The 24,399-nt window shown below is 33.9% G+C and overlaps 1 protein-coding gene and 1 pseudogene across 1 annotated transcript; one reads left to right on the forward strand and one right to left on the reverse strand.

Annotated features, from left to right (window-relative positions):
* The first annotated feature begins 14,541 nt into the window (after positions 1-14,541).
* Positions 14,542-20,791, forward strand: LOC116141766 (annotated as a pseudogene).
* A 575-nt stretch (positions 20,792-21,366) lies between these two features.
* On the reverse strand, positions 21,367-22,691 carry LOC116141611. The gene is made up of 2 exons (XM_031427087.1): positions 22,650-22,691; positions 21,367-22,575 (listed from the first exon to the last, which is right to left on the reverse strand). The coding sequence occupies exons 1-2, from the start codon at positions 22,689-22,691 to the stop codon at positions 21,367-21,369; spliced, it is 1,251 nt and encodes a 416-aa protein (XP_031282947.1).
* Between the last annotated feature and the right edge of the window lie 1,708 nt (positions 22,692-24,399).

Genomic DNA, 24,399 nt, shown 5'->3' on the forward strand with positions numbered 1-24,399 from the left:
GAGAGGTTCAAATCTTTAGAAACCAGACAGATAGAGATTTAATTTGATATATTATACACTTAATTTGGATAAATTTAGCCCCACTTCTGAATCATTCCTTTTATCATCACACACATTTCGATTTCCCTTGCTTCTTGATTTCCACTGAACAATTAGTAGTAAATTGGCCATAACTTACTCAATAAAAATCTAATTGACAAGCGGTTTAAATCTTTGGAAACTAGAAAGATAAAACTTTAATTTGATATATTATACGATGAATTTGGATAACTATAGACTTGCGGCCGAACAATTCATTTTATCATCACACACATAAAACCAATTGAATTTTAGTGATGATAAAGGAAAACAAATACTGATATATAGTTTAATTGTATTTGTTCTATCACTTTTAATTGTATTTGTTCTATCACTTTTTGTTGATATTTTTTTTATGTTATATACATATATCGAAAACAGGTTGTATCTGAATATAACAAATTTTATTTGTATCACAAATATCATCTGATGTTTATTGCTGAACCATGCAGCTTTAGTAAACCATTTATAATATGTCAAACCATTATTATTATTATCCTTAACGGAAAATAAATATTGATATGTAGTTTTAATTATAATTGTTCTATCTCTTTTTGATGATATCTTTTATGTTACATACATATATCATGAAAAGAGTTTGTTGCTGAACATAACCATTTTTATTTATTTATCAAATATCAACTGATGTTTGATTTTAAACCATGTGGTTTTAGTAAACTATTCATTTTATCATCATACATATTTAAGTTTTCACTGAATAATTAATAGTAAATTAATCATAACCTGCTCAATAAAACTCCAATTAATGAGAGGTTTGAATTTTTAGAAATTAGACAGATAGGGCTTTAATTTGATACATTATACGCTTAATTTGGATAACTATAGCCCCACTGTCAAACAATCCCTTTTATCATTATACACATTTTGGTTTCCACAGAATAGTCAATAGTAAATTGACCACAATTTTCTCAATAAAAATCCAATTGATGAGAGGTTTCAATATTTAGAAATTAGACAGATATGAATTTAATTTGATATATTATAAGCTTAATTTGGATAACTTTAGCTCCACTTCTAAATCATTCTTTTTATCATCACACACATTTCAGTTTCCACTGAATAATCAGTAGTAAATTGACCATAACTTGCTCAATAAAAATTCAATTGATGAGAGGTTTGAACCTTTAGAAACTGGACAGACAAAAGTTTAATTTGATATATTATATGCTTAATTTGAATAATTGTAGCCCCACTGTCGAACCATTCTTTTTATCATCACACACATTTCAGTTTCCCCTGTTTCTCGATTTTCACTGAACAGTCAGTAGTAAATTAGCCATAACTTGTTCAATAAAAATCCAATTGATGAGCGGTTTGAATCTTTGAAAATTAGAAAGATAGGGCTTTAATTTGATATATTATATGATGAATTAGGATAACTATAGACCTACTTCCGAACCATTCATTTTATCACTATACACATAAAACAAATTCAAATTTAGTGATGACAAAGGAAAACAAATATTGATATATAGTTTTAATTGTATTTGTTATATCTATTTTTGTTGATTTTTGGATTGATTTTGTTGTTTGATTTGTGGGTTTTACAATTATCTTCTTTCTTTAAGATGCTATCATCAAATGTTTTTTTTGCTATAGGTGGTGGTCAATTCTAATTGCAGCAAATGAATTTGTGTCACAGGACTTTTATCTTCATGGCTTCTTCAATGCTTCAATTAAGTTACCTTTAAATTATACTGTTAGAGTTGTTGTTGCTTTCTATGTGAGTTCTCTTATTTATATTCTTAATTTTTTTAATTTCTAAAATAATAATAATTTATTTTCTCTTCTCAACAATCAAAATCAATTTTTTTCCTTTGACTCTGTAAGTCTCTTGCTTAAAAGTTCACATTTTTTAACAAGGTTTCTCTTTCTTTAATTAATTTATAGACTTATCAATAATACCCAATGGGTTATCCCGCAATTTTTTTTGTTTTTTTTGACAAAGTTTTAAACTTTGGTAGCAAATGTCAAATGGTAACATATTTGAGAAGAATCATGATGATATAAACGTTGAGTTCAATTTGTGGATATTTTATTTATTGATTTTTTAATTATCAATTCAATATTAAATGAACTTCAATATAGAAAATATATATTTAAAACACAAAAAAACCAATAATAATGTAAAAAAAAAAAATATAATAAACATACTTACGCAACGCAACTTGAAAATGAATATAAGTTACAAAAATTGCGGAAGGTCAACATAAATTTTGAGTTTAAATAGTTGATTTTGATAATATTTAAGTGATATTAAATATCCTATACGATTCACTATAAAATACTAACATCGAATATAAAAAACATGTCTACAAAAATAATATCAATTGTACAAGGTGATGATCCTGAAAATATAATTAGACCATATAATATTTATGTGATTTTCTCAAGTTAGATGAATGATTTAATAACATCTACCTATAATTGATATTAATAATTATACAGGTACAATAATTAATTTCATCTTAACACAATTTTGTATATATATACAAAAAATTTATATTTACTTTAAAATTTATATAATTTAACATTTATTATGTCTTAATCTAATTAGTTTATTTTGTTAGAATAAAATTATTTACAATATATTTCAAAAACATTGAATAAACATACCAGCGCAACGCGCAGACCCCATGTCTAGTTCATCATAAAACTCCAACTAATATTAATGACTTTCCTATAATAGGGATTATTTCTATTATTTAAAATTTATCCGTAATTACTTTATACATACAAAGTTGTCATCACAATTTTAAAAATCTTAACCAATGATAGAGTTTGATTTTACATAATCACTTTAATTATATAATTGAAAAATAATAATTGTATTTTAGTGATTTTAAATGTATGTAATAAAGGCACATTTTAATATTTCCTTAAATTATATTGTAGCATATGTTAGCGACATTCTAAAATATCCAATAAATCATGTGATGACCATGTTTTTAAAACCCGGTTTGACCGGTTCGACCAAGAATTCGAGGGCACTCTAAACTTGGTTTTAGCCATTGGCCCAGATTGACCCGAAGTTGAACCGGTGGAATAGTGTCTAATCGTCAGGTCACTATACCAATGGCTAAACCGGGTTATCAAAATTCGTGAAATTAAAATCCCTATTCCAATTCCAATTCTTCAATCTTCATTTTTCGCTCCTTCCGTCGTTCGATCGACCTACTTAGGCCGCTTCGCTCCATGACTTTTGTTGTCCACCCGTTCATTACCAACCACACTTCATTTGGCCTACACTCGTCCGCCGCCAGCCGCACTTCACTTGGCCTCCACTTGTTTGCCACCGGCTGCACTTCACTTGCCCGTTCAACCTTCATCTCCTCTTCGAAACGACTCCCCTGGTTTGTGGTGGATTTTGTTATGGTGGATGACAATGTTTTGTGGTGGCTTGGTGGTGGTTTGTTCGATGTTGGGTTGATCTGGGGTGGATTGTAGTTGGGGTAGGGTTTCCTAGCCAGATCGCAGCAATGTGTTTGTTGGATTTCAAACTTCCAAAGTCTGATGCGTAATTTCTTAGAGGCATGTCTATTAAGTTTTATACTAGGGTTTCATATTGATATCACCACTCTGACCCCCTTTTTTTTCGGTCTGACTACTCAACCTAGGATCGGCCCCTTGACCTGGTCAAGGCCCGATCTAGGTATAAAAACATTGGTGATGACTTAACTTTCACTATAATAATAAAAACAAATTGATAAAAAAACGGAAAAGGAAAATTCATCACTCTTTCCTCTACTTAGCCTTATTTACAGTTTAGGTTGAAAAGTAGACAACCTTTTTCCTCAAATTTCCAAAATAATCATAAATTTATTTAAAAGAAAAGTCCCATAAACTGTAAATGATTTGTCTGATGTCATTTTAAAAAGGGAATCAACAGAATTTTGGTGTAGAGTTTCCTATTAATTTTAGTGATTAATTTATGTCTAAAAAGAGAATGTATACAAATTAATTTATTCTATGGGGAAACTCACAGGAGATCCTGCAAGCGACTGTTTCTTTATATAGAATGTCCATGTGAAACTGCAACTTACGCTTTTTAAAATAAACAAAATCTCCACCGACTTTGGATAATAATTAAAAGGCAAAGACAAGATTTATAATCCCCAAGCAATCTCAAAAAGCTACAATTCATAATCAAAATTTAGGGGTCCAACTGCAAATCTACAAACTTCCAACTCAATTATTGAGCTTAAACATTATTTTAATTTATCAAAGATTCTTGTCCACTCCATCCTCCTCAGTATCAACACCTTCATCAAGGTAACGTATAAATCATTCTATCCCACTGCATGGCAGAATTTTGGAGAACAATATACCTTATCACTATGTCTTGTTTTTTCTTTTTAATTTATTAGATTTATAAAATATTATCTTAGCAATAGTTGTGATGTTATTAAATTATTGTGAATTTTCACAATATCTCAGTTTTTAGAAGATCTTTTTGAGATCAAATTTTTAATATATATATATTTTTTTAATCTACAAAAGAGTAATAAGGATTTATGTTTGTGATATCTATTACCACAATTTTTTTTTTTTTTTTTGTTAATCTTACTAAATATGTCAATGTAAAATGACATAAAATTGCTCTTAAAATTTGCATCAGTTTTTGGGTTGTCGCAGGTTATGTGTGATGACTATTATGGATAAAAAAAATCGACTTTTTATAAGGAGTTAATAGTGCCTCGGTGTTTGTTTCTAAACTTAGTTTTAGTTTTATTTTTTATTTTTATAATTAGGGAATCTAGACCAGATTGAGTGTATCTCAATTAATTTTCAGAATCCATTAAATATCTTATAAACCTAATAATTTAAATAAACCACAAATGTGGTAGATGACTCAAAAGTGTTTTGAATTTAAAAAGTTAATGAAACGAGTAAATCTCTTTAACTCCTAGACTAGCCCTTGAGGTTAAACTCGATTTTTCATGTAACCTTATATAATCTTTATTCATACATGTGTCTATGAGTGGACTCCAGTCTCAAATCTTATAAAAGAAAACCGTAAACCCTAACCATTTAACATTATTATGAGTAACTTTTTATGTCCCTCATAGCTATACAGTAAAACAATTCCCGAAATTTTAATAACATCAATTATTAATTTTAGAAAAATGTTAACCTAACTCATTTCTTTTACTCATTTTAATATTGTATAAAATTTTATATTATTTTCAGTATCAATAATTTAGAAATAGTGATTTGTAATTATATGGAATCTGCATGATGAGCAATGGGGAGTTGAATCTCCATATCCTATAATTAAAGAAGTAATTTAAAGGGACCCATCATTATATTATAAAGTATTTCAAAGAGGACCCACAAAAATCATCCTGACTCTGATTTCATAATTTAAGACATGGCCACCAGAGAACTCCAATCCTAACTCGCTACGAGACACACCACTTGGCGCGTGGCCTAGCATCTCCCATCTCCACGCAACCGTTACAAATTCCTCCAACTCCAACAACAACTAAGACATTTTTCGTTTCGTTTCTTTTCTCCCTTGTCCCTGCTAAATCCATCTGTCCGCTTCCCTCGCACCTACTGTGTACAAATACCGAATCTTTTTCACCGGGGATGCGGGCAGGTTTAGTAGTTTTGGATTGTTGTTAGACTATTTATATAAAGTACCCATCTTTTGATTTTTTGTTGTCGTTGTTGTTGAGAGTGAGGTGATTTTGTTGCATCGTCTATGGGTGTGCTTGGTGATTCTCAGATAGATGGTGGTGGTGGTGGTGGAGGTGGGTATGGTTTGTGGGGTGGTTGTTTTAGGGGTTTGGTGAGAAGGAAACAGGTGGATTCTATGCATACTAAGGCCGGAAGACACCATCAATTGGCTAAGGATTTGAGTGTTCTTCACCTTATTGCGATTGGTAATTCAATTTAGTTTTGAGGCTTTTGGGGAAAAATCTACCTGGGTTTTGTGTTTTCTGGTGTTTGTTTTGATGGGTTTGAAGTGGTCAACACTTTTCTGTTTGTGCAAAAATCTGTGTTTTTGTTAAATGATGGACTTGAAATTTGGTTTATTTGCTTATTCTTAAGATTAAGATGTGATATATGCAGCCTGCTCTGCTTGTCACACAACCTTTTGTTGTTTCAAACGACTTGTTTTTTCTTATCCTTTTAAGTGATTTGCTTTTGTTAAATTTAGATGCGGCCTTATGGATCCTCAGTTTTTAGCGTTAGTTGCATTTGGTGCCCGTTCATTGTATAAATGATTTTGATTTTGAACTTATATCTGACTGCTGAAGTCTTTCTACAAACTGTGTTCAGGTGTTGGCTCAACAATTGGAGCAGGAGTGTATATTTTAGTTGGAACGGTGGCTAGAGAGCATTNATACTGACTAAACGGTCCCATTTCAAATGATTAATCCAACCATTGATTTCATCACCTAAACCTAAACTTGTTAGAAGTCCTAAATCCAAACTTCTTCCAAGGCAAATATCTCTTTTCGACACGTCCTCGTATTGTTTTTTATGTCGCTATTCTCTAAATTGAATTTCAGATGAGGATGTTCCTTCCTGAGGAATGTTTGTATTTTTTGCCCTCACCATTTTCTGCTTTCTTCTAAAACCTGTATACATAAAAAAATCGTCATCATAATCTGCCAAAGACACAGAGCCAATTACTCTTAACATATACATTTTGAGCTCATCATCAATTTCTACATGGCACTCTAAAATCTGGTAATGTTAACAAATGTCCAAAATTAAACCAGAAACTAATGAGCTAATCATCAAGCAAAAAACAGAAATATTAAGTACCCATCTTTTGATTTTTTTTTGTTGTTGTTGTTGAGATTGAGGTGATTTTGTTGCATCGTCTATGGGTGTGCTTGCTGATTCTCAGATAGATGGTGGTGGTGGTGAAGGAGGTGGGTATGGTTTGTGGGGTGGTTGTTTTAGGGGTTTGGTGAGAAGGAAACAGGTGGATTCTATGCATACTAAGGCCGGAAGACACCATCAATTGGCTAAGGATTTGAGTGTTCTTCACCTTATTGCGATTGGTAATTCAATTTAGTTTCGAGGCTTTTGGGGAAAAATCTACCTGGGTTTTGTGTTTTCTGGTGTTTGTTTTGATGGGTTTGAAATGGTCAACACTTTTCTGTTTGTGCAAAAATCTGTGTTTTTGTTAAATGATGGACTTGAAATTTGGTTTATTTGCTTATTCTTAAGATTAAGATGTGATATATGCAGCCTGCTCTGCTTCTCACACAACCTTTTGTTGTTTCAAACGACTTGTTTTTTCTTATCCTTCTAAGTGATTTGCTTTTGTTAAATTTAGATGCGGCCTTATGGATCCTCAGTTTTTAGTGTTAGTTGCATTTGGTGCCCGTTCATTGTATATGTGATTTTGATTTTGAACTTATATCTGACTGCTGAAGTCTTTCTACAAACTGTGTTCAGGTGTTGGCTCAACAATTGGAGCAGGAGTGTATATTTTAGTTGGAACGGTGGCTAGAGAGCATTCAGGATCAGCTCTCACCCTCTCATTTCTAATAGCTGGAATAGCTGCGGCTTTTTCAGCCTTTTGCTATGCAGAGCTTGCAAGTCGTTGCCCGTCTGCCGGGAGTGCCTATCACTATTCGTATATATGTGTTGGGGAAGGGTAATTTTCTTGTTACCTTTAATATTCAATAGTCATATCTATGATTGTTTTTGCAGATGTAGTTTTAGGTTTACGTGATTGTAACTCTTTCTGAAATGGGACTAATAAGCAATTTTCGGTAGTGCAGTATTGCTTGGTTGATTGGTTGGGCTCTAATTCTTGAGTATGCAATTGGTGGTGCTGCTGTTGCTCGTGGCATATCTCCAAATCTGGTCTGTTGAATTTTTTTGTAGTTTTTATTATTACTTTCTGGTTTTTACTTGTGAGTTGTATGAATTTCATAGTTTCTTCTAATGTAAAAGGATAGTTTATATGCTCAGGTGTCTATATGTTGGAGTTGCGTTAATGATCTCTACTAGCTTACCTTTGTTATTACAAAGCCTATAAAGTGAACAATCTGCTCATACAGAAGGTGTCATTATGGTCTAACAAGGCAAACTTCAACTTCTCACAAGAATAGTAAAGTAACAAGTAATTGTATTAATGTTTGGAGAAAAGCTTTCATCATTCTGAGTATCCCTCAAGCGTAAGTAAACAAACAAGGTGAAAAGCTTTCATCATTCTGAGTATCCCTCAAGCGTTTTAGCTTAGCAGAGAACCTAATTGCCTTTTCTAGTTGATAAATGATAAGGCACTGACGTAAGGAGGGGGGTGAATGGGTTGCACAGTAAGTTCATTGCTTTCAATCAACTCTTCCAAAGTTTCACAGAGCAAGATCATTAAGTTTCATGCATTGGGGAAAAGGATACTGCCTGGACTTTGGACTTAAAGGGGCATATGTGTGTGTGTGTGTGTGGGTGTGTAGGAGAAAAAAGAAAAGGGAATCTCATCATGAACAGATCAACGAAGAACAAAACACAAATTCCAGAATTCCACAACCAATTTTCCTAAAATATGCCTAAAATAAATTTTTCTTTCATGGTAGTTCACACAAACCAACATGTAAAATAAACTACATTTATCTTTATCAATGGCAGAACACTTCTACTCATCAATCACACAAACTAGTCCCACCAAATTGACTGGATTTTATTTCATTAACTCAACTCCATTCAACACATTCATCCAACCAAAAAAAAAAAAATTGAAAAATTACCAAGATGAAGAACAAGCGCAGAACAGGAGTCCAGAAGAAAAACACCGCGAAGACACAGTAACGCAGATGGAAGACGAAGAAGATGGTAATGGCTGCTTGGGTGTTAAAAATTTTTGAAACTTCCCCAAATGTTTTAACCTAAAACGCGATTTTTTTTTTTTTTTAATTTTAATAACATTATGGACGGGCGTCCATAAGGGGTGGACGGCCGTCCTTTACATAAAGGACTGTCGTCCTTTACATAAGGGACGACCGTCCATTCATTGTGGATGGGCGTCCATAATGAATGGACGGGCGTCCATTCAGTATGAACGCCCGTCCATTCATTATGGACGCCTGTCCACAATGAATGGACGGTCGTCCAGTGTTAAATTTTTTTTTTTTTTTTACTAATTACTTTTGGACGGGCGTCCATTACTTACGGACGCCCGTCCACAATAAAAGGACGGCCGTCCACAAGTCCATTGTTTTTTTTTAAGATTTGTAAAAGCCAAATGCATGGACGGGCGTCCAAAAATTACGGACGCCCATCCAAAATTAAGGGACGGCCGTCCACAATTGGTGGACGGGCGTCCCTAAAGAATTTTTTTTTTTTTTTAATATTTGGGTGATGGACGGCCGTCCATACATCTCTAAGCTTTTACAAATTTTTTAATTTTATTTTATTAGGGACGGGCGTCCATATTATATGAACGGCCGTCCCTCGCATAGGACGCCCGTCCATATAATATGGACGGGTGTCCATGTGAGTGAATGGCCGTCCAAATTTGATGGACGGCCATTCACTAGAAAAAAATTATAAAAAAATGGAGAGACGCGTTACACGTAGGCCGGTACAGAAATTCGGTGCTAATATTTCGGTGTCCGTAGTGTTATTGTTTAATATAAGTATATTACAACATAATATATATAACATAAAGTTAATCATTATGAAAAATATGGGGTTATTATTTACAATTTCGCAAAGAGGTAGTGAAATATAAATACTCCCTTGGACATCTCACAAATTTTGAAAAGTAATTTAATACCCACTTCGATTATTATTTTCTCCCCTTAAAACTATCAAAAACCTTCCTATCAATAAACCTGGCAAAATGGGCGGGTGGGTCGAGTACAGTCCAGTTCTAAACGGGTGCGGGTCTTAGGGGTACGAGTCTTAAACGGGTCGATTTAAATGGGTCCAATATTTTAGGCCCGTACCCTACCTTATACGGGTATGGGTGGACTCGCGGGTGCCTGCTTCTCTGGTGAAGTTCCTCTTAACCATTCTTCTCAAAGTACTCAAGCAACTTTAGGACCCTTCCAACGAATCTCAACCGCTAATCTTTTTTCTTTGTTCTTCCTTCTTCTTTGCAATCTCATGCGCTAGATCCCACCCCTCCATCCTCTGTACCACCAATTTCACCTCGCACTTCTTCGTCACAACTCACAAGAGGTAGCCATGGCCGCCACCTCATCATCATTATCACCATTCTTCAAACCAAACCCAAACCCAAAAGCAAATACCCAAAAAAGAACAACCTCAAAATCCTCAAATCCTTAAAAAAACAAAACAAAAAGAAAACTTGTTTCCAAAATTACACAATGTTTTTCATTCTTCCCATAACTCAACCACACAAAACAAACCCAAAAAAGAAAAATTCTTAAAAGCTCCGAAATCTTGAGAAACATGAAGAGAAAACAATTTGAAGAAATGGAAATGTGCTGCTCTACAACCTATCTTGATGAACCAGAAGTGAGAAGGGCTGGGTGAATTCAAGTTTTTTTTACGCCATCAATTGGATCTATTATACTAGTAACCCCTTAGTCGCAAAGAAGAAGAGTGGGTTGTTGAAAAACTCTCTGAGAAGAAAAATTAGTGGGTTAGGGAAGGGGAATGAATGGAGATTGTGAATGATTTTGATAGGAAAGAGGCGGACTACGAAATGAACAAGAGAAGAGAAGTTAAGTTTGGAGAGAGAGAGAGAGAGAAGTCAAACAAAGGTGTTTTAGGCTTTAGCTCACACGTTGTGAAAGAGAAAGACAAAGAATGCCAATTTGGGTTTTTTTCTTTAAATTAAAAATGGGTACCTGCGGGTGTACTTGATCTACCCGTTTACAGAATGGGTAGGGTCGGGTACAGGTCTAAAAGCAGGGGTTTAATAATACATACCTGTACCCTATATAACTTACCCAGGTACAGGTCGACCCATGGGTCTCAACCCGTTTTGCTAGGTCTACCTATTAAGGGGGTACTTAATACTTTATGATAATCATGGGTGTGTTTAGAATGTTACTATCTCTCTAGGGGTGTATGATAATAGCCCTAAAATATATATTAAATTTAAGGATAAGTACTATAAAGCCCCACATGTTTGGCCATTTAGTAGATGCCACTTGCCACCCCCCCGACAGTCTCCATTCAATTAATTTCATCAGTTAACTTTAATGGGTGACAAGGTATTTTTGATATTATTACACTTTAAGAAGGGTATTTGTGACTTTTTAAACAAATTTTCCTTTATTATTTATTTTTTCTCTTTTTTGACCTTCGCCTTTGCCTCCACCTCTTTCTCTTTCTCTTCTCTATCCTCCTCCCTTTTTCTTCTCTTCCTCCCACTTCCAATGACACAAAAAGAAGCTACAACCAATTGCCATGATGACGATAGCTAGATCTGGACAACCAAATATGGTCGTTGCGATTTGGTTGGATCTTTCAATATTTTTTTGATTGGTTTTCTTATAATTTTTTTGACGATAGCTCCCTTTTTGTATTTGGTTTTGGACGAGGAATTAGGTGAAAAGATTGATGAATTTAGTATATATATTTGGGTTAAATTTGATGATAAACTTTGGTAAGTGGGAAAGTATAAGAAAGTTGGTGAGTTTAATTTTGAATGAGAAAAATTTAATGAATTTTGGACGAAGTTTCGGTGAGAGAAAAGATTTTAAGAAAGGGAAAAAAAAAATTGTTTATATTGAAAGAAAATTGGTATAATTTTAAAAACGTATTAGAGTTTGGTGGGTCAGATTTTAAGTAAACATAAAAAGATCGGTTAGTTTTTTGGATAGAAGAAATGGAAATAATTTATTCTGATTAAGGGTACATATGTCATTTGATAACTTGACATATTTTCTTTAATGGGATTAGTATTTTAAACCCACTGAGGCTTGGCTAACCCTTTAAATCCCCTATGGTAGTGGTACTTACTCTAAACTCCCTGTCTTCAGCCCCTAAATTTTTTCAATTAGTTTTAACTAGGGGTGATCGGAATTTCCAAGTACCTTGTATTTTATGAAGGAACCAGCCAGTTCCTAAGATTTGGAACTAGAACCAGAACCTGAAATATAGGTTTCGATTTCAGTTCTAGGTACCCAAGTTAATTTTAATTACCCCATACTTTTTAAATGACAAATACACCCCCAAAAACTTCATATAGCCCCAATAGTTTATAAAAATTATAATTAAGTCCTGATTCCTACCTTGGTACCTGGACCTCGATTCCGGTTCCCGATTCCAATATTGCAAGAATTGGAATCGAACCTGAGAATTCCTAATTCTTATTTTCCAGAACTTGAACCAGACCCTAATAGGGCCAGTTTCAGTTTTGATTCTATCTTTTACCCATGCTCACCCCTAGTTTTAATGAAAGTAAAGGGTAAAAGAGTAAAGTATACCTAAACTTTATAATTTTATAAAGGATTAATACATTTACTCCCCCTAAAACTTGTAAAATTAAGTTATCTCCCAAAAACTCTTGAAAGTACCTCATAAACCCTAATAAATATGGGAATTAATTGAATTTAACCAAACACAATTACGAATTACTCTAATTATATTTTGAACTTGACTAATTTACTGTAGATGCAATAAATCTACCGTCATGAAAATAGGGTCTGATCCCGTGAGGTTGAGGCCACTGACAATCCGCTAGACCTGCACATATGAAAGGACAAGCGTGAAGCTTCGGAAAACACCGGAGTGGTGTTTGCCATAGGCACTCCGACACTCAAGTCAGCAAGGCTGAAAGAGATTATTTGATAAGAATTAAGGAGATGAAGAATTACCAAGAGTCTGGTCGGAAGCTAGGACTACGACAGAGGCGTCGGGTTCTTCGGAGCAAGAACTTTAGGAGCGAATAGATGGTTTTGAGTAGTGTAGATTGGCTATGGGAGATTACATGCCTAATAAGGGGGCAAGACTCTATTTTTATAGTGACCCCAAGGGGTTGGAATCCTAGTAAGACACTAAGTCCTATTTTGGGAGATAATCTCTATCATGAAAGAGATATGATTTATTGACTTTATCAGATTAAGTTTGATAGTTTGAGTAAGATTTGGAATCTTAGTAGGACACTAAGTCCTATTTTGGGAGATAATCCCTATCATGAAAGAGATATGATTTCTTGACTTTATCAGATTAAGTTTGATAGTTTGAGTAAGATTTGGAATCTTAGTAGGACACTAAGTCCTATTTTGGGAGATAATCCCTATCATGAAAGAGATATGATTTCTTGACTTTATCAGATTAAGTTTGATAGTTTGAGTAAGATTTGGAATCTTAGTAGAAAAGGAAATAGAATGGGATTATGATTTCCTATTTATGGATTGTTGCAGGCCAATGGGCTGAAACTCAGTTTAGCTTAACTTATAGGATAGTCAAACTCATAGAATGGGTAGTTCACAAGGTGATTTTAAGCGTAGGCCCAATCAGGATTGGGTTAAGGCCTTGGGTCGTGACATGTTTATTTCGTTATTGGGCCTCGTCAGCCCAAGACGATTTTTGGCCCTAACATTTATCTAAAATTTATTAACAACACATGTTTAAATAAAAGGTAAAATAACTATAAAAATTAGAAAAAAAAAAAATTAAATAACACAAATCCTTAACCTAACAATACGAATACTAAATAAAAATGGATTAAAAAAATACATTTAAATATTTTGAAAAATTAAGCATAGATTTTTTTTTAAAATACTACAAAAACCTAGAAAAAAAAAATCTAAAGAATATTTGCCAAGTTGATTTTTTTTTTTTTTCATATTTGTATTGATTTTATTTAACTTGTTACAAAATACGTTTTCCAAATTTTTAATCAATTTTTTTTTTATATATTTCTTACTCTTTTCATTTTTATAGATTTTTTTTAATTTTTCCATTTTTCAAAAAATTTTAGTTTTTCATTTTTTATTTTTTTTTTAGTTTCTTTTCAATTTTCTTATTAAAATTTGTGATATTTTACATAATTTAATATTCTTTTAAGCCTAACATGGGTGTTGGGAGCTACTAGATATGAAGTGAAAGTATAGGGAGTGGCTTGTGATTGATGGGCATAGCAGGTTATTTATCTTTTCTATGGTTGAAAGCAACTAAAAGGCATTATCAATACCAAAAGGAGGCTAAATAATTATTCCTTTATTTAACGGATCCTAAAAAAATGAGGGCTGACCTTTGCATCTTTTACTGTAGCAGGTGGTATCTATAAATCACCAAACTTTTGGGGGTTTATTAAGTCAGAATGTGATTTTGAAAGGTTGACGGGAGAAGATAAGAATGAGCAAGGTCTTTCTTTAAAAGACCCCTAAAATTGTCATGAATTTCAAATTCGTCCCAAAATGGTTTTTTTAGTCATTTTTGTCCTTTTTGAGTGAATAAAATATTATTAACGCACTATTTATTATTATCCAAAAATTCTAATATCATTACATGGCATGTAAAAGGTTAACTGAATGATACAGGATGACGACATAGATGACATGCCACCTCAATTAGCTGGGCTGAACCCAAGTTTGCTGTTAAACTCAAGCAACTGAATACTGATTGGTTGTTTTGTTGATCATCCCTCATAATTCCCTTCAAATGTCTATCTCTTCATCTTCCTCTGCGTTTTTAGCCCCACCCCACACCAGTTCCAGGTATTTTCTAAGATTTATTCACCTATTTTTGCTGCTTCTTATTGTTTGATGTGATGAGAAAATTATGAAACCAAATGAAATGACCCATATTTTAATGTTCTGTTTATGCCCTTTTTCCCTCACAGTTCTCCAGTCAACCAAACAGCATCCATGCTATAATTTCTTTATGTTTTTCTCGACATGTGTCTTTATAACATACATAATATGATATCTATCATGTGTCCACCAAATCTCTTTAGTCCTTAATACCAATTTTTTTTTTTTTTTTTTTTTTTTTTTTTTTTTGTTTTTTGCGTTTAATCAATATTGCAGACAAGAATATGTTCGGCTACAAGCAAAAAGCATCGGTGTATGCAGATGCATTGCTAGGCCTGAGAAGAGAAGACTGGTACATTTTTTTTTTCAGTTAAACATCGTCATCATGATTTTAATGATATGTATATTGCAAATGTAAGAAACACGATCCGATACAAATTCAAATCCAAGTATAAACTAAATAATCCTTGATGAATAAGATGATTCTTCTGTCTAGTAGTTGATTTTTTGATAACTAATAGTGGTTTATTGTAAAGGTTACCAGACAAAGGTGTCTCGCAATGCAAACTTGTCCAAACTTCAGCTGGTTACCTGTTTCCAGAGGTATGTATATGTCATGTAATGTTTTCTATCATGAGTTGTTGTCGTGATGCAAATTATTTGATTATTTAAGGATTTTCAATGATTCCCTTAATTCTGTTATCTAGATCCTTCAATAGACAGTACATTCTGTTTCACAATTGCTTCAAAATATAAAATTTTGTAGCTGATTGAAGAGCTCTGATTAGAGAGGTGATTGGGAGATATCTGTACACCTTGTATTGTATTTTTTTTTTTTTTTTTTGGGTAAGTTAGTACACCTTGTATTGTATTCTGTTACATATTAGTGATAAATATTTTGACTTCAGCTTGTTACAAGCAGAGAAATTTTAAGCTCATGCATCAAATCATTAATTTTCATTCCTTCCCATCTCTATAAATTTCACTGTTAAATTTGATCTTACTTTGTTACCATTTTTTCATTACTAGTTAGATAAGCTTTTGGTAGTTCTAATTTTGTTTATTTATTTTATGTTTTGAATTTGTATTGAAACAGGTTGCTAGAAAAAAGGCTGCTCACTTGCTGAAATACCCAGATGCACACGTGATAAGCCTTGGAATTGGTGACACCACTGAGCCCATTCCAGAAGTTATAACTTCGGCAATGGTGAAGGTATTTATTCTTGAACCTTATATTTTGGTCTATTTCATGATTATCCATCTATTGTTTTATCAAGATGTGAATGGAGATGTTGGTGGTTTCTCTCCTTTTGCAAAGGACCGAAGTTACTTCTTTCTTTCATTTTGTTTTGTTTGTTCTTTGAAATTAAAGTTTCAAAATTTGAAAGCTGAATTGGTGGGCCAGAGATATGCTACATGACATGTGTCTAGAGTCAAGGAACTAAGAAAATGGAGCATCATTGTTGATACTATACTTAAACAGAAGTACCTTTACTTTTGGGTTGTAATTGGGGTATGTATGCACATGTTTGTGCCTGCAAAATTAAATTTTAAGTGGCTGTTACCACTAGCTAAAAAGAGTAGTGTTTCTAACATGGGTTTAAAGAGGATATTAATGCAAATTTCAGCTTTCAAGTATCAAGACTGTTTGTATCAGTTAGCTGCAGCAGACACTCCGTTTGGATCTATTCAATCATGAAGGGTTACAGCTATACTGGATCCTTCTTTTCCTCCTCGAATGTGTGAAAATTTTTGTTTCGGATCCTAAACGTTTTATTTTATAATTATTTATTTATTTAGTTTGCCTTGAAGAAACATCTTCCTCTGCTTCTAAAAAATTCCCTTGTTTTTTCCGTTAAGAAAGATTTTTTCTTCAAATAGAAAAGAAAGATTCAGCTTGATAATTAATACCGTGCAATCTTTATGCATATTTAATCCTACTCTCCTTTTGGCTTGCAATGTCCGTGCCTTTGCCTCCTAATCTAAGTGATTCTAAAAGGTCTTTTTGCCATAACTCATGATAATACATTTAGCAATCTCCTCCTATATGACAACTTCTTAATATTCTCTGGTATTTCTCAGTTGTTAAAAATATGGTTCAATTTCACTGGCTGCGAAATTCTTACTAAAAAAGAACAACTCAAACAATACTTTCTTTTAGTGTTTTAGAGATGGAATATTCATCATATATTCCATGGAAAAAGAAAATGTTAATGAAGGGTTCTTTTACCTCATAGACTTCATATATTAATAGTGATGTTCTGCCTGTTGGTGATGCATGCTTGAATTGTTTTTCCGTTGCAGAGAACTTATGGGTTATCCACACTAGAGGGTTACAGTGGTTATGGACCAGGACAAGGTGAAATGGTAAGGAAAAATTTTGTTTCTTAACTGACATTATTATATCACAGTTTATCAACAATGTGATATCATATTTGGCTCTGTTTGGACACCAGCTCTTTAATTTTCTATTACCAATCAATTTTGCTCAATGGCTGAAGATATAGTGCTGCCCTTGCATGTTCATATGACATTTTCCAGATGAAATGAAAACTTGAAAATTTTGCAGACTGAGTGCATGATATTAGCAGTCTATGTGTTGCAGTGAGATTTTATTAACAGACATGAATCTAATTTGGCTCTGTTTAGGCACCAGCTCTTTAATGCTCTTTCCATTTCTTGTCAGGTTTTAATTCTTCTTCACACAGATGTTTGTACTTTGTCTACATAAAAGCTACACATGCATCCTTGACACCACTTGGAAGATAATATAATATCATGGAGAACATATTGAAACTCTGGATGTCTTTAGTTTATCATATTGCATACAAGATAAACAATTTACTCATGTAAAGTTTTCATGCAATATATTTAGGGTATCTTGTGTTTACCTGACATTTATACCTAAAACTGGATTGAATATTCTGTAAATTTATGCACTTACCTCAATATAGGTTCCTGTCTTATAACCATGCACTATCATAAGATTTTGAGGGTTCTTGCTGGATAAGGTTTTCTTTTGAAGTTATAGAATTATATTTGTTGTATTTTCCATCTCTTTTTGATAATGACCTTTCCATAATTGTTGGATAAAAGAAATTGTCAATCTTTGCAGCCGCTGAGAGCTGCAATTGCTTCAACATTTTATAGAGACCTCGGCATAGAGGAAGATGATATATTTGTTTCAGATGGAGCAAAATGTGATATATCTCGTCTTCAGGTTTGTTTAGATTTTAATGTTGTAGTTTAAGTTATTCGTTTGACTCTATGATTCTCTTTTACTGGTCTTTCCAGCATTGGTTGATGTTGTTTAAGCAAAGTTTTTTGAAGATTTGGTTGATTTGACATTAAGTTTATCTATAAAACATAATCATGTTGGCTTTCTTTTCACTTTGTGCCAGGTTGTTTTTGGTTCTAATGTTACTATGGCAGTACAAGATCCATCATATCCGGTAATCCATTTCTTTAAAAAATGGAAGGAAATTTTTTCTTTTGTTGTATGAGTGATTTTGTTTTTTCATTTAATTATATTTGTTTCATATGGTCATGTTTACTTCAAGTTTGTTTTTCTCATTATCGTCCATTTTGTAATGGCATTTGGAAGATGGATTGTTTCTATGGAAGTTGGGGCTCATTGATGTAATTCTGGTGTACCTGCTCCAGCCTTTTCCCACTACCTCTTTCTTCAAGACATGTATAACAGTCCTTCTAATTGCTCTCTTGGATGGTTGATCTAGAAAAGTTGTTGACAATAATCAAATTATTGTGGGTTTGTGTAGTATTTTTCCGATTGAATTGGATCAAATTGCAAAGAAAGAAAATACTAATCCTGCGAGTGAATGGTATTTCTGTGTTTGTTCTAATGAGATATTCTCTTATGCTAGAGCTTTCTTTGTCCAAATGCAGGCCTATGTAGACTCAAGTGTCATTATGGGCCAGACAGGAAAGTTCCAAAAAGATGTTGAGAGGTATGAAAACATTGAATATATGAGGTGCTCTCCAGAGAACAGTTTCTTTCCTGATTTATCAACAGTTGCTCGAACAGATATCATATTTTTCTGTTCACCAAATAATCCTACTGGTGCTTCAGCAACAAGGGATCAACTAACTCGATTGGTTCAATTTGCTAAGAAGAATGGGTCAATCATAGTATTTGATTCTGCATATGCCATGTATATGTCAGATGATAATCCACGCTCCATCTTTGAAATTGTCGGAGCCAAAGAGGTAGTTCTTGACTTGATCATTCACTTTTGGTTGCAATGCTTATCGTGGTCTTTTTACTATTTTGTTGTCATTTATACTCACTCCCTTGTTAATCAGCAGAGTTCTATAGTCAAACAATACAGTTCAGTGTAATTACTTTATAAACTTTCTATTAGACATCTCAATCTAAGTAGATTTCCAGTTCTACTTTGTGACCTATATGGTAATGACACTTTGTTTACGATAATTCGCATGGTCTCGTGTTATGATATTGTAAGTATGATTTTTGTATTTCTCAACTTCAGAATCTAGGGTATTATTAGACATCCCATAGAGAATATTTCTGTCTTATTTTGTATGCCATTTAGAATGGTTCTATTTCTTATGCATCGTATGCTGATTGCTTTTAGTCCTAGTTAGGCGTCTTAGAATTGTCATGTTAAATGTTCCTGGTAAAAGGCTGCGATCTTCAGTTCTTGAATAGAATCACCATTTGACTTCTCATCAAACTGCTTTGCTTTTCTAGTTGTCCACATGAAGTTCTGTGTGGTTATGCTTTGTATTTTCTTGATCGTTATGTTATTGCTTTCCCTTGGTGTTTTATGATAACTTGTTTACCATTATCCAGAGAGAATAGACTGCTTCCTTCAATCAGGATGTCTGTTGCCATGTTATATCTTTTCCCTTTCTTTTATATGTATTGAACAATTCTCGATACACGTAATTGCTATTTGTATTGTCCTGTATTATAGAACAATTCTTGGTGCATTTAATAGCTATTTGCATTGCACTGTTGAATGGTTTACCCAGCCATTTTGAATTGAATCTCAGCACTCTTATATAACCTATTTGTATTTCACTTATGTGTAATTCCTATATAACCTATTTGTATTTCACTTATGTGTAATGTTTGCTGGTATTGCAGGTTGCAATTGAGACCGCATCATTTAGCAAGTATGCTGGGTTCACAGGGGTTCGTCTGGGTTGGACTGTGGTTCCAAAAGAGCTTTTATTTTCTGATGGATTTTCTGTTGCCAGGGACTTCAACCGAATTGTATGCACTTGCTTCAATGGTGCATCAAATATCTCCCAAGCTGGTGGTTTTGCTTGCCTTTCACCAGAAGGTCTTGAGGTCAGTGTCATTTTAGTTTTTCGAAATGCAGCCAAACTTCATTAAAGAAACAAGAAGGTTCCATTTTGTTTTAGTTGACGGAATTACTCTCTTTCTCTCTGATTTCTTTTAATGGCCTCGCTGGCATACATCACATTGTTGTTAATACAGCACTTATAGTTTTATGCACTTCAAAAATTTGCAGGCTATGCATTAGGTGGTTAGTTTCTACAAAGAAAATACTGATATCATAGTGAAGACCTTTACTTCTCTTGGATTTAATGTGTATGGAGGGAAGAATGCACCATATGTGTGGGTTCATTTCCCCGGCCTAAGTTCATGGGATGTGTTCGGTGAGATTCTTGAGAAAATTCATGTGGTTACCACACCTGGTAGTGGTTTTGGACCTGGTGGTGAAGGTTTCATCAGGGTTAGTGCCTTTGGCCACAGAGGAAATATTTTAGAAGCCTGCAAAAGATTCAAGCAGTTGTACAATTGATCAGTGTGTCCGACTGATTCTCTTCCTTTGGACCTAACATAAGCCTGTTCTTTGTTTCGTGTAGTTAGGAAACTGGGGCTAATAGACAATGCAACGCAAACTCTGGAATAGCTGTTTTCTAGCATTAGCATTGTGTTCCATACTTTTTGAAAGCTGTATGGAACTATATGTATAAACACAATCAATAAGATTCATTTATTAAATCAAGCAACTATTTATTTCTTTTATGTATTTGTCCATGATAAAAACATATATAGCCAACGCTGAGCTTTCATCGCCTAATTGCAGAATGACGAAAAAAAGCTTTTGTCAACTTCAGAATATGGTATTCGAATACATTTAACTTTTGGGTTTGAAATTACTACTTCTATACCTGGAATTGACCTTAATTCACTAGATTCTATATTCTTAGTAAGACGAGAGAGTAAGACTGTAAGAGATGTTTAAATATTTACGTTCGAGAAATCCTTGATGCTGTCCGAGTAAAGTATCATCGACAAGGGCATTCTAATGTGTTGTAGATTCTTATCCAAGACTTGTATAAGCAATCTGGGGTTAGTCTGATCCCTAATTAATAAACAAGATTACAAGTACTAATACACATTTGAAACCATGAACTAGGATGCACAGGATATCTACTATTCTTAATGTTGTTTCAACTTGCAAGTACATTGTTAAATAGCGTGGAGGTTTCCTATTTTACAAGAAGTATTCACTAAACATAAGGGATGGGAACGCTATTCTGGTTGACAATATGGCTACAAAGTTCATATAATCTATTAATTTACAAAATTAGAAACCTAAAACTGTTCAATACTATTCATCATCTCTGCCTTGCAAGTTGTCTTGTAATGTCCAGTTTGGTTACACCGACTGCAATGCACTGTTTGTTTTTCACGGTTAAGATCCTCAACACAGATTCGTTTCTTTTCTGGACGTCCTGGTGGTCGACGAAACTTGGGAGGTCGCACAACCTGTGTGTCATCATCTGAGCCCTCACCAATCTTTCTCCATCCAATTTTTTCAGGGATGGGATGAATTTCTTCTGCATATGTTTCTCGGTAACTGGCAACAGTAAAACATTTCTCTGTAAAGGCATATACATCTTTCCGACATGAGATGAGTGCTGCAACAGCATGTGAACAAGGTATTCCATAAAGCTGCCAATCTCGACAGGAGCAACAATGAGTCCCAATGTTCACAATCTCTGATCTCTCAGCTGATAAAACTTCAAATTCTACTTCATCTGATCTAAGGACTTGATACTTCGACGCATGGTTAATGGCTTCTATCATACGCTTTTCAGCGGATGGGGCAAGTACAGAATACCAAGAATTGCTGTTCATATGCCGGGCCAAAAATTCTGCCATTAGTTTACGGTGAATTTGCTCAATCACTTGGATTATGGGCAATTCCCGAGCTTCTAGAATCCATCTATTAAATTCCTCAATATTTGAAGAGAGTTGGCCATACCGTGTTCCTACAAAATGTACTAATGCCCAGCGGGAAGGAGGAAATTGTTGTATCCATTTTGCAGCTTCAGAAGAAATATCTTCTATTTCAGCCATTCTATCTTTAAAAGCAAGAGTAGTCGTAGCATTTGCAGCTTTCCAAAGAACATGCACAAGCCTTGAGTTCTTGAACTCTTTGCCAACACTTTCACTCAAGTAGTGCATACAGAGTGCTTGAGAAGAATTTGGAAATTTTCTCCTTATCACATCTGCAATGCCTTTCTGTCCATCTGATAAAAAAGTGAGCCTTGGCATAGTGTCAGCATTCATCTCTAAAGCCTTATGTAATTCTGACAAGAACCACATCCAGCTCTCATCGTTTTCTGTATCAACAACACCAAATGCAACTGGAAACAACCCACCATCAGCGTCAAAAGAAGTGGCTGCAAGTAAGGTACCAAGGTATTTGCTTTTTAATTGGATTCCACCAAGGCTGACAATGGGCAAGCACCCATTCAGGAAGCCATATATTGATGCATAAAAAGAAATAAAGAGCCGCTGAAAGCGATTATCTGCACTAGTAGTGAAAACCTCCGCAACGCTTCCAGGATTGGTTTTTTTTAATTGCTCACAGTATGATGGAAGCTGGCAATATCCTTCTTCAGAAGAGCCATAAATCGCAGCAAGCCCCCTTTCCTTCGCACGCCAAGCTTGCTTATATGGTATTGTGATCCCATACTGTTTATGAATGTCATGCAATATATCCTTTGGCTTGTAATTAATATTATCTCGTAATCTTTCCTCTATGAAACTCACAATCCAATCCACAGATGCTTGATGGTGTCCATTTTGTGCATTCTTCCCACATGTGTGTGTTCCTTCAAGGCTTCTTATGGCAAAAGTTGGGGCATTAGGGAGCTTAACTGCGCGAATGCGCCATGGACAACCTTCCGTGGCACACTTTGCAAAGTATCGAATCAGGTCACTTTTTATAATACGAAGCTCAAAATGTTGTGCAATGGCAGCTTCTTTGATTGCGTTCCTGAAGGCCTTTACATCAGGAAATTCTTGACCAATGACAAAAGTATGGTCCTCCATGCAGATAGCTAACACAAAGTCAGAAGTCAACCCCTTCAATTAGATCTCCAAATGTTCAACATGTTTCTACCCGGATCAGCAAAAAGTTTGTGAAGAGTACAATTATTGGAGTGTATGTACAAGTCTAAAAGGAACATCATTTGGAATGAACATCAAAAGAAGTCTGCATGAAGACAAGAAATAACATTTAAATTCATACGGAGGAAACCATTCCTTTCATATAAGAAATTAGGGTTCACTGATGCTCACTCTAACCAAAAAGACAAAATAGAAAATGATTTCTAGCAACAAATAACACCAGAGAAACACAAACTGAAATTCATGCAAAGCAAAGAATTGACTTCCCATGTTTATGAAGATAGAGAACATAAATTTGGACTAATATCGTTTACCTTCCCCACAATTTTACTCCCTAGTTTAAAATTTGTTACAGATCTCCAATTAGCACTGCTTGACAGAACAACCAACAGTAGTGAAAATATATGATGACAATTCAACTGAAAAAATTAAAGGGCAGATCTGTGAAAAAAATTAAACCACAGAGGTCAACATTTAACCAAAATTGCCAGAAAGGTTCACGATAATATCCCTAGTCTATTTATTAAGCCTATCTATAAAACTTGATGTGTATTAATGAAATATAACAAAAAGAGAAAAAAAAAAAAAAAAAAAGACAATGCTAGGAATTTAACTTAATATCAGCATGAAATATTTATGAACTCAATTTTATTTTTGGTTGTTAAGAAATACTTGGTTTGTTTAACATCCTTTCTATAAATAAAGAAAAAGAAAAAGAAAAAATATAATACCAACACATACTAAAGTAAAATATATCAACCGCAATACCTAAATTTTGATTATAAATTCATTCAGAAGAGTGAAATCATGTTCAAAACCAAATCCAAAATGGAAACATTTTCATCTGTTAACAAAACAACCAACAAAACGGACTTCCGAAACTCAACAAAACTAGAACCCAGAAATAAAAAAGATCATAAATCACATCTAACCATAAAAATATAAGAAATTAGACAAAATCTAAAGACACCCACATACATAATTCAAAAATAATAATAATTAAAGCAAGAGTTTAATAGGAAATCTATCAGAACAAAGTCATTATGAATTTATGAGAGTACCAAGATCTGAAAGTTAAAGCTGACCTTAAATAATTTAAACAGAGGCTAAACATCCGAACATAAAAGGTCGAAACAGAGAGAGCCCAATCGGTTTAGAGACGGAACCTGAGTTCTACTTTTGGCATTCTGAGAAAGATTAGGGCTG

The sequence above is a fragment of the Pistacia vera genome, unplaced genomic scaffold (assembly GCF_008641045.1).
Source record: "Pistacia vera cultivar Batoury unplaced genomic scaffold, PisVer_v2 Contig40, whole genome shotgun sequence".
Lineage (NCBI taxonomy): Eukaryota > Viridiplantae > Streptophyta > Magnoliopsida > Sapindales > Anacardiaceae > Pistacia > Pistacia vera.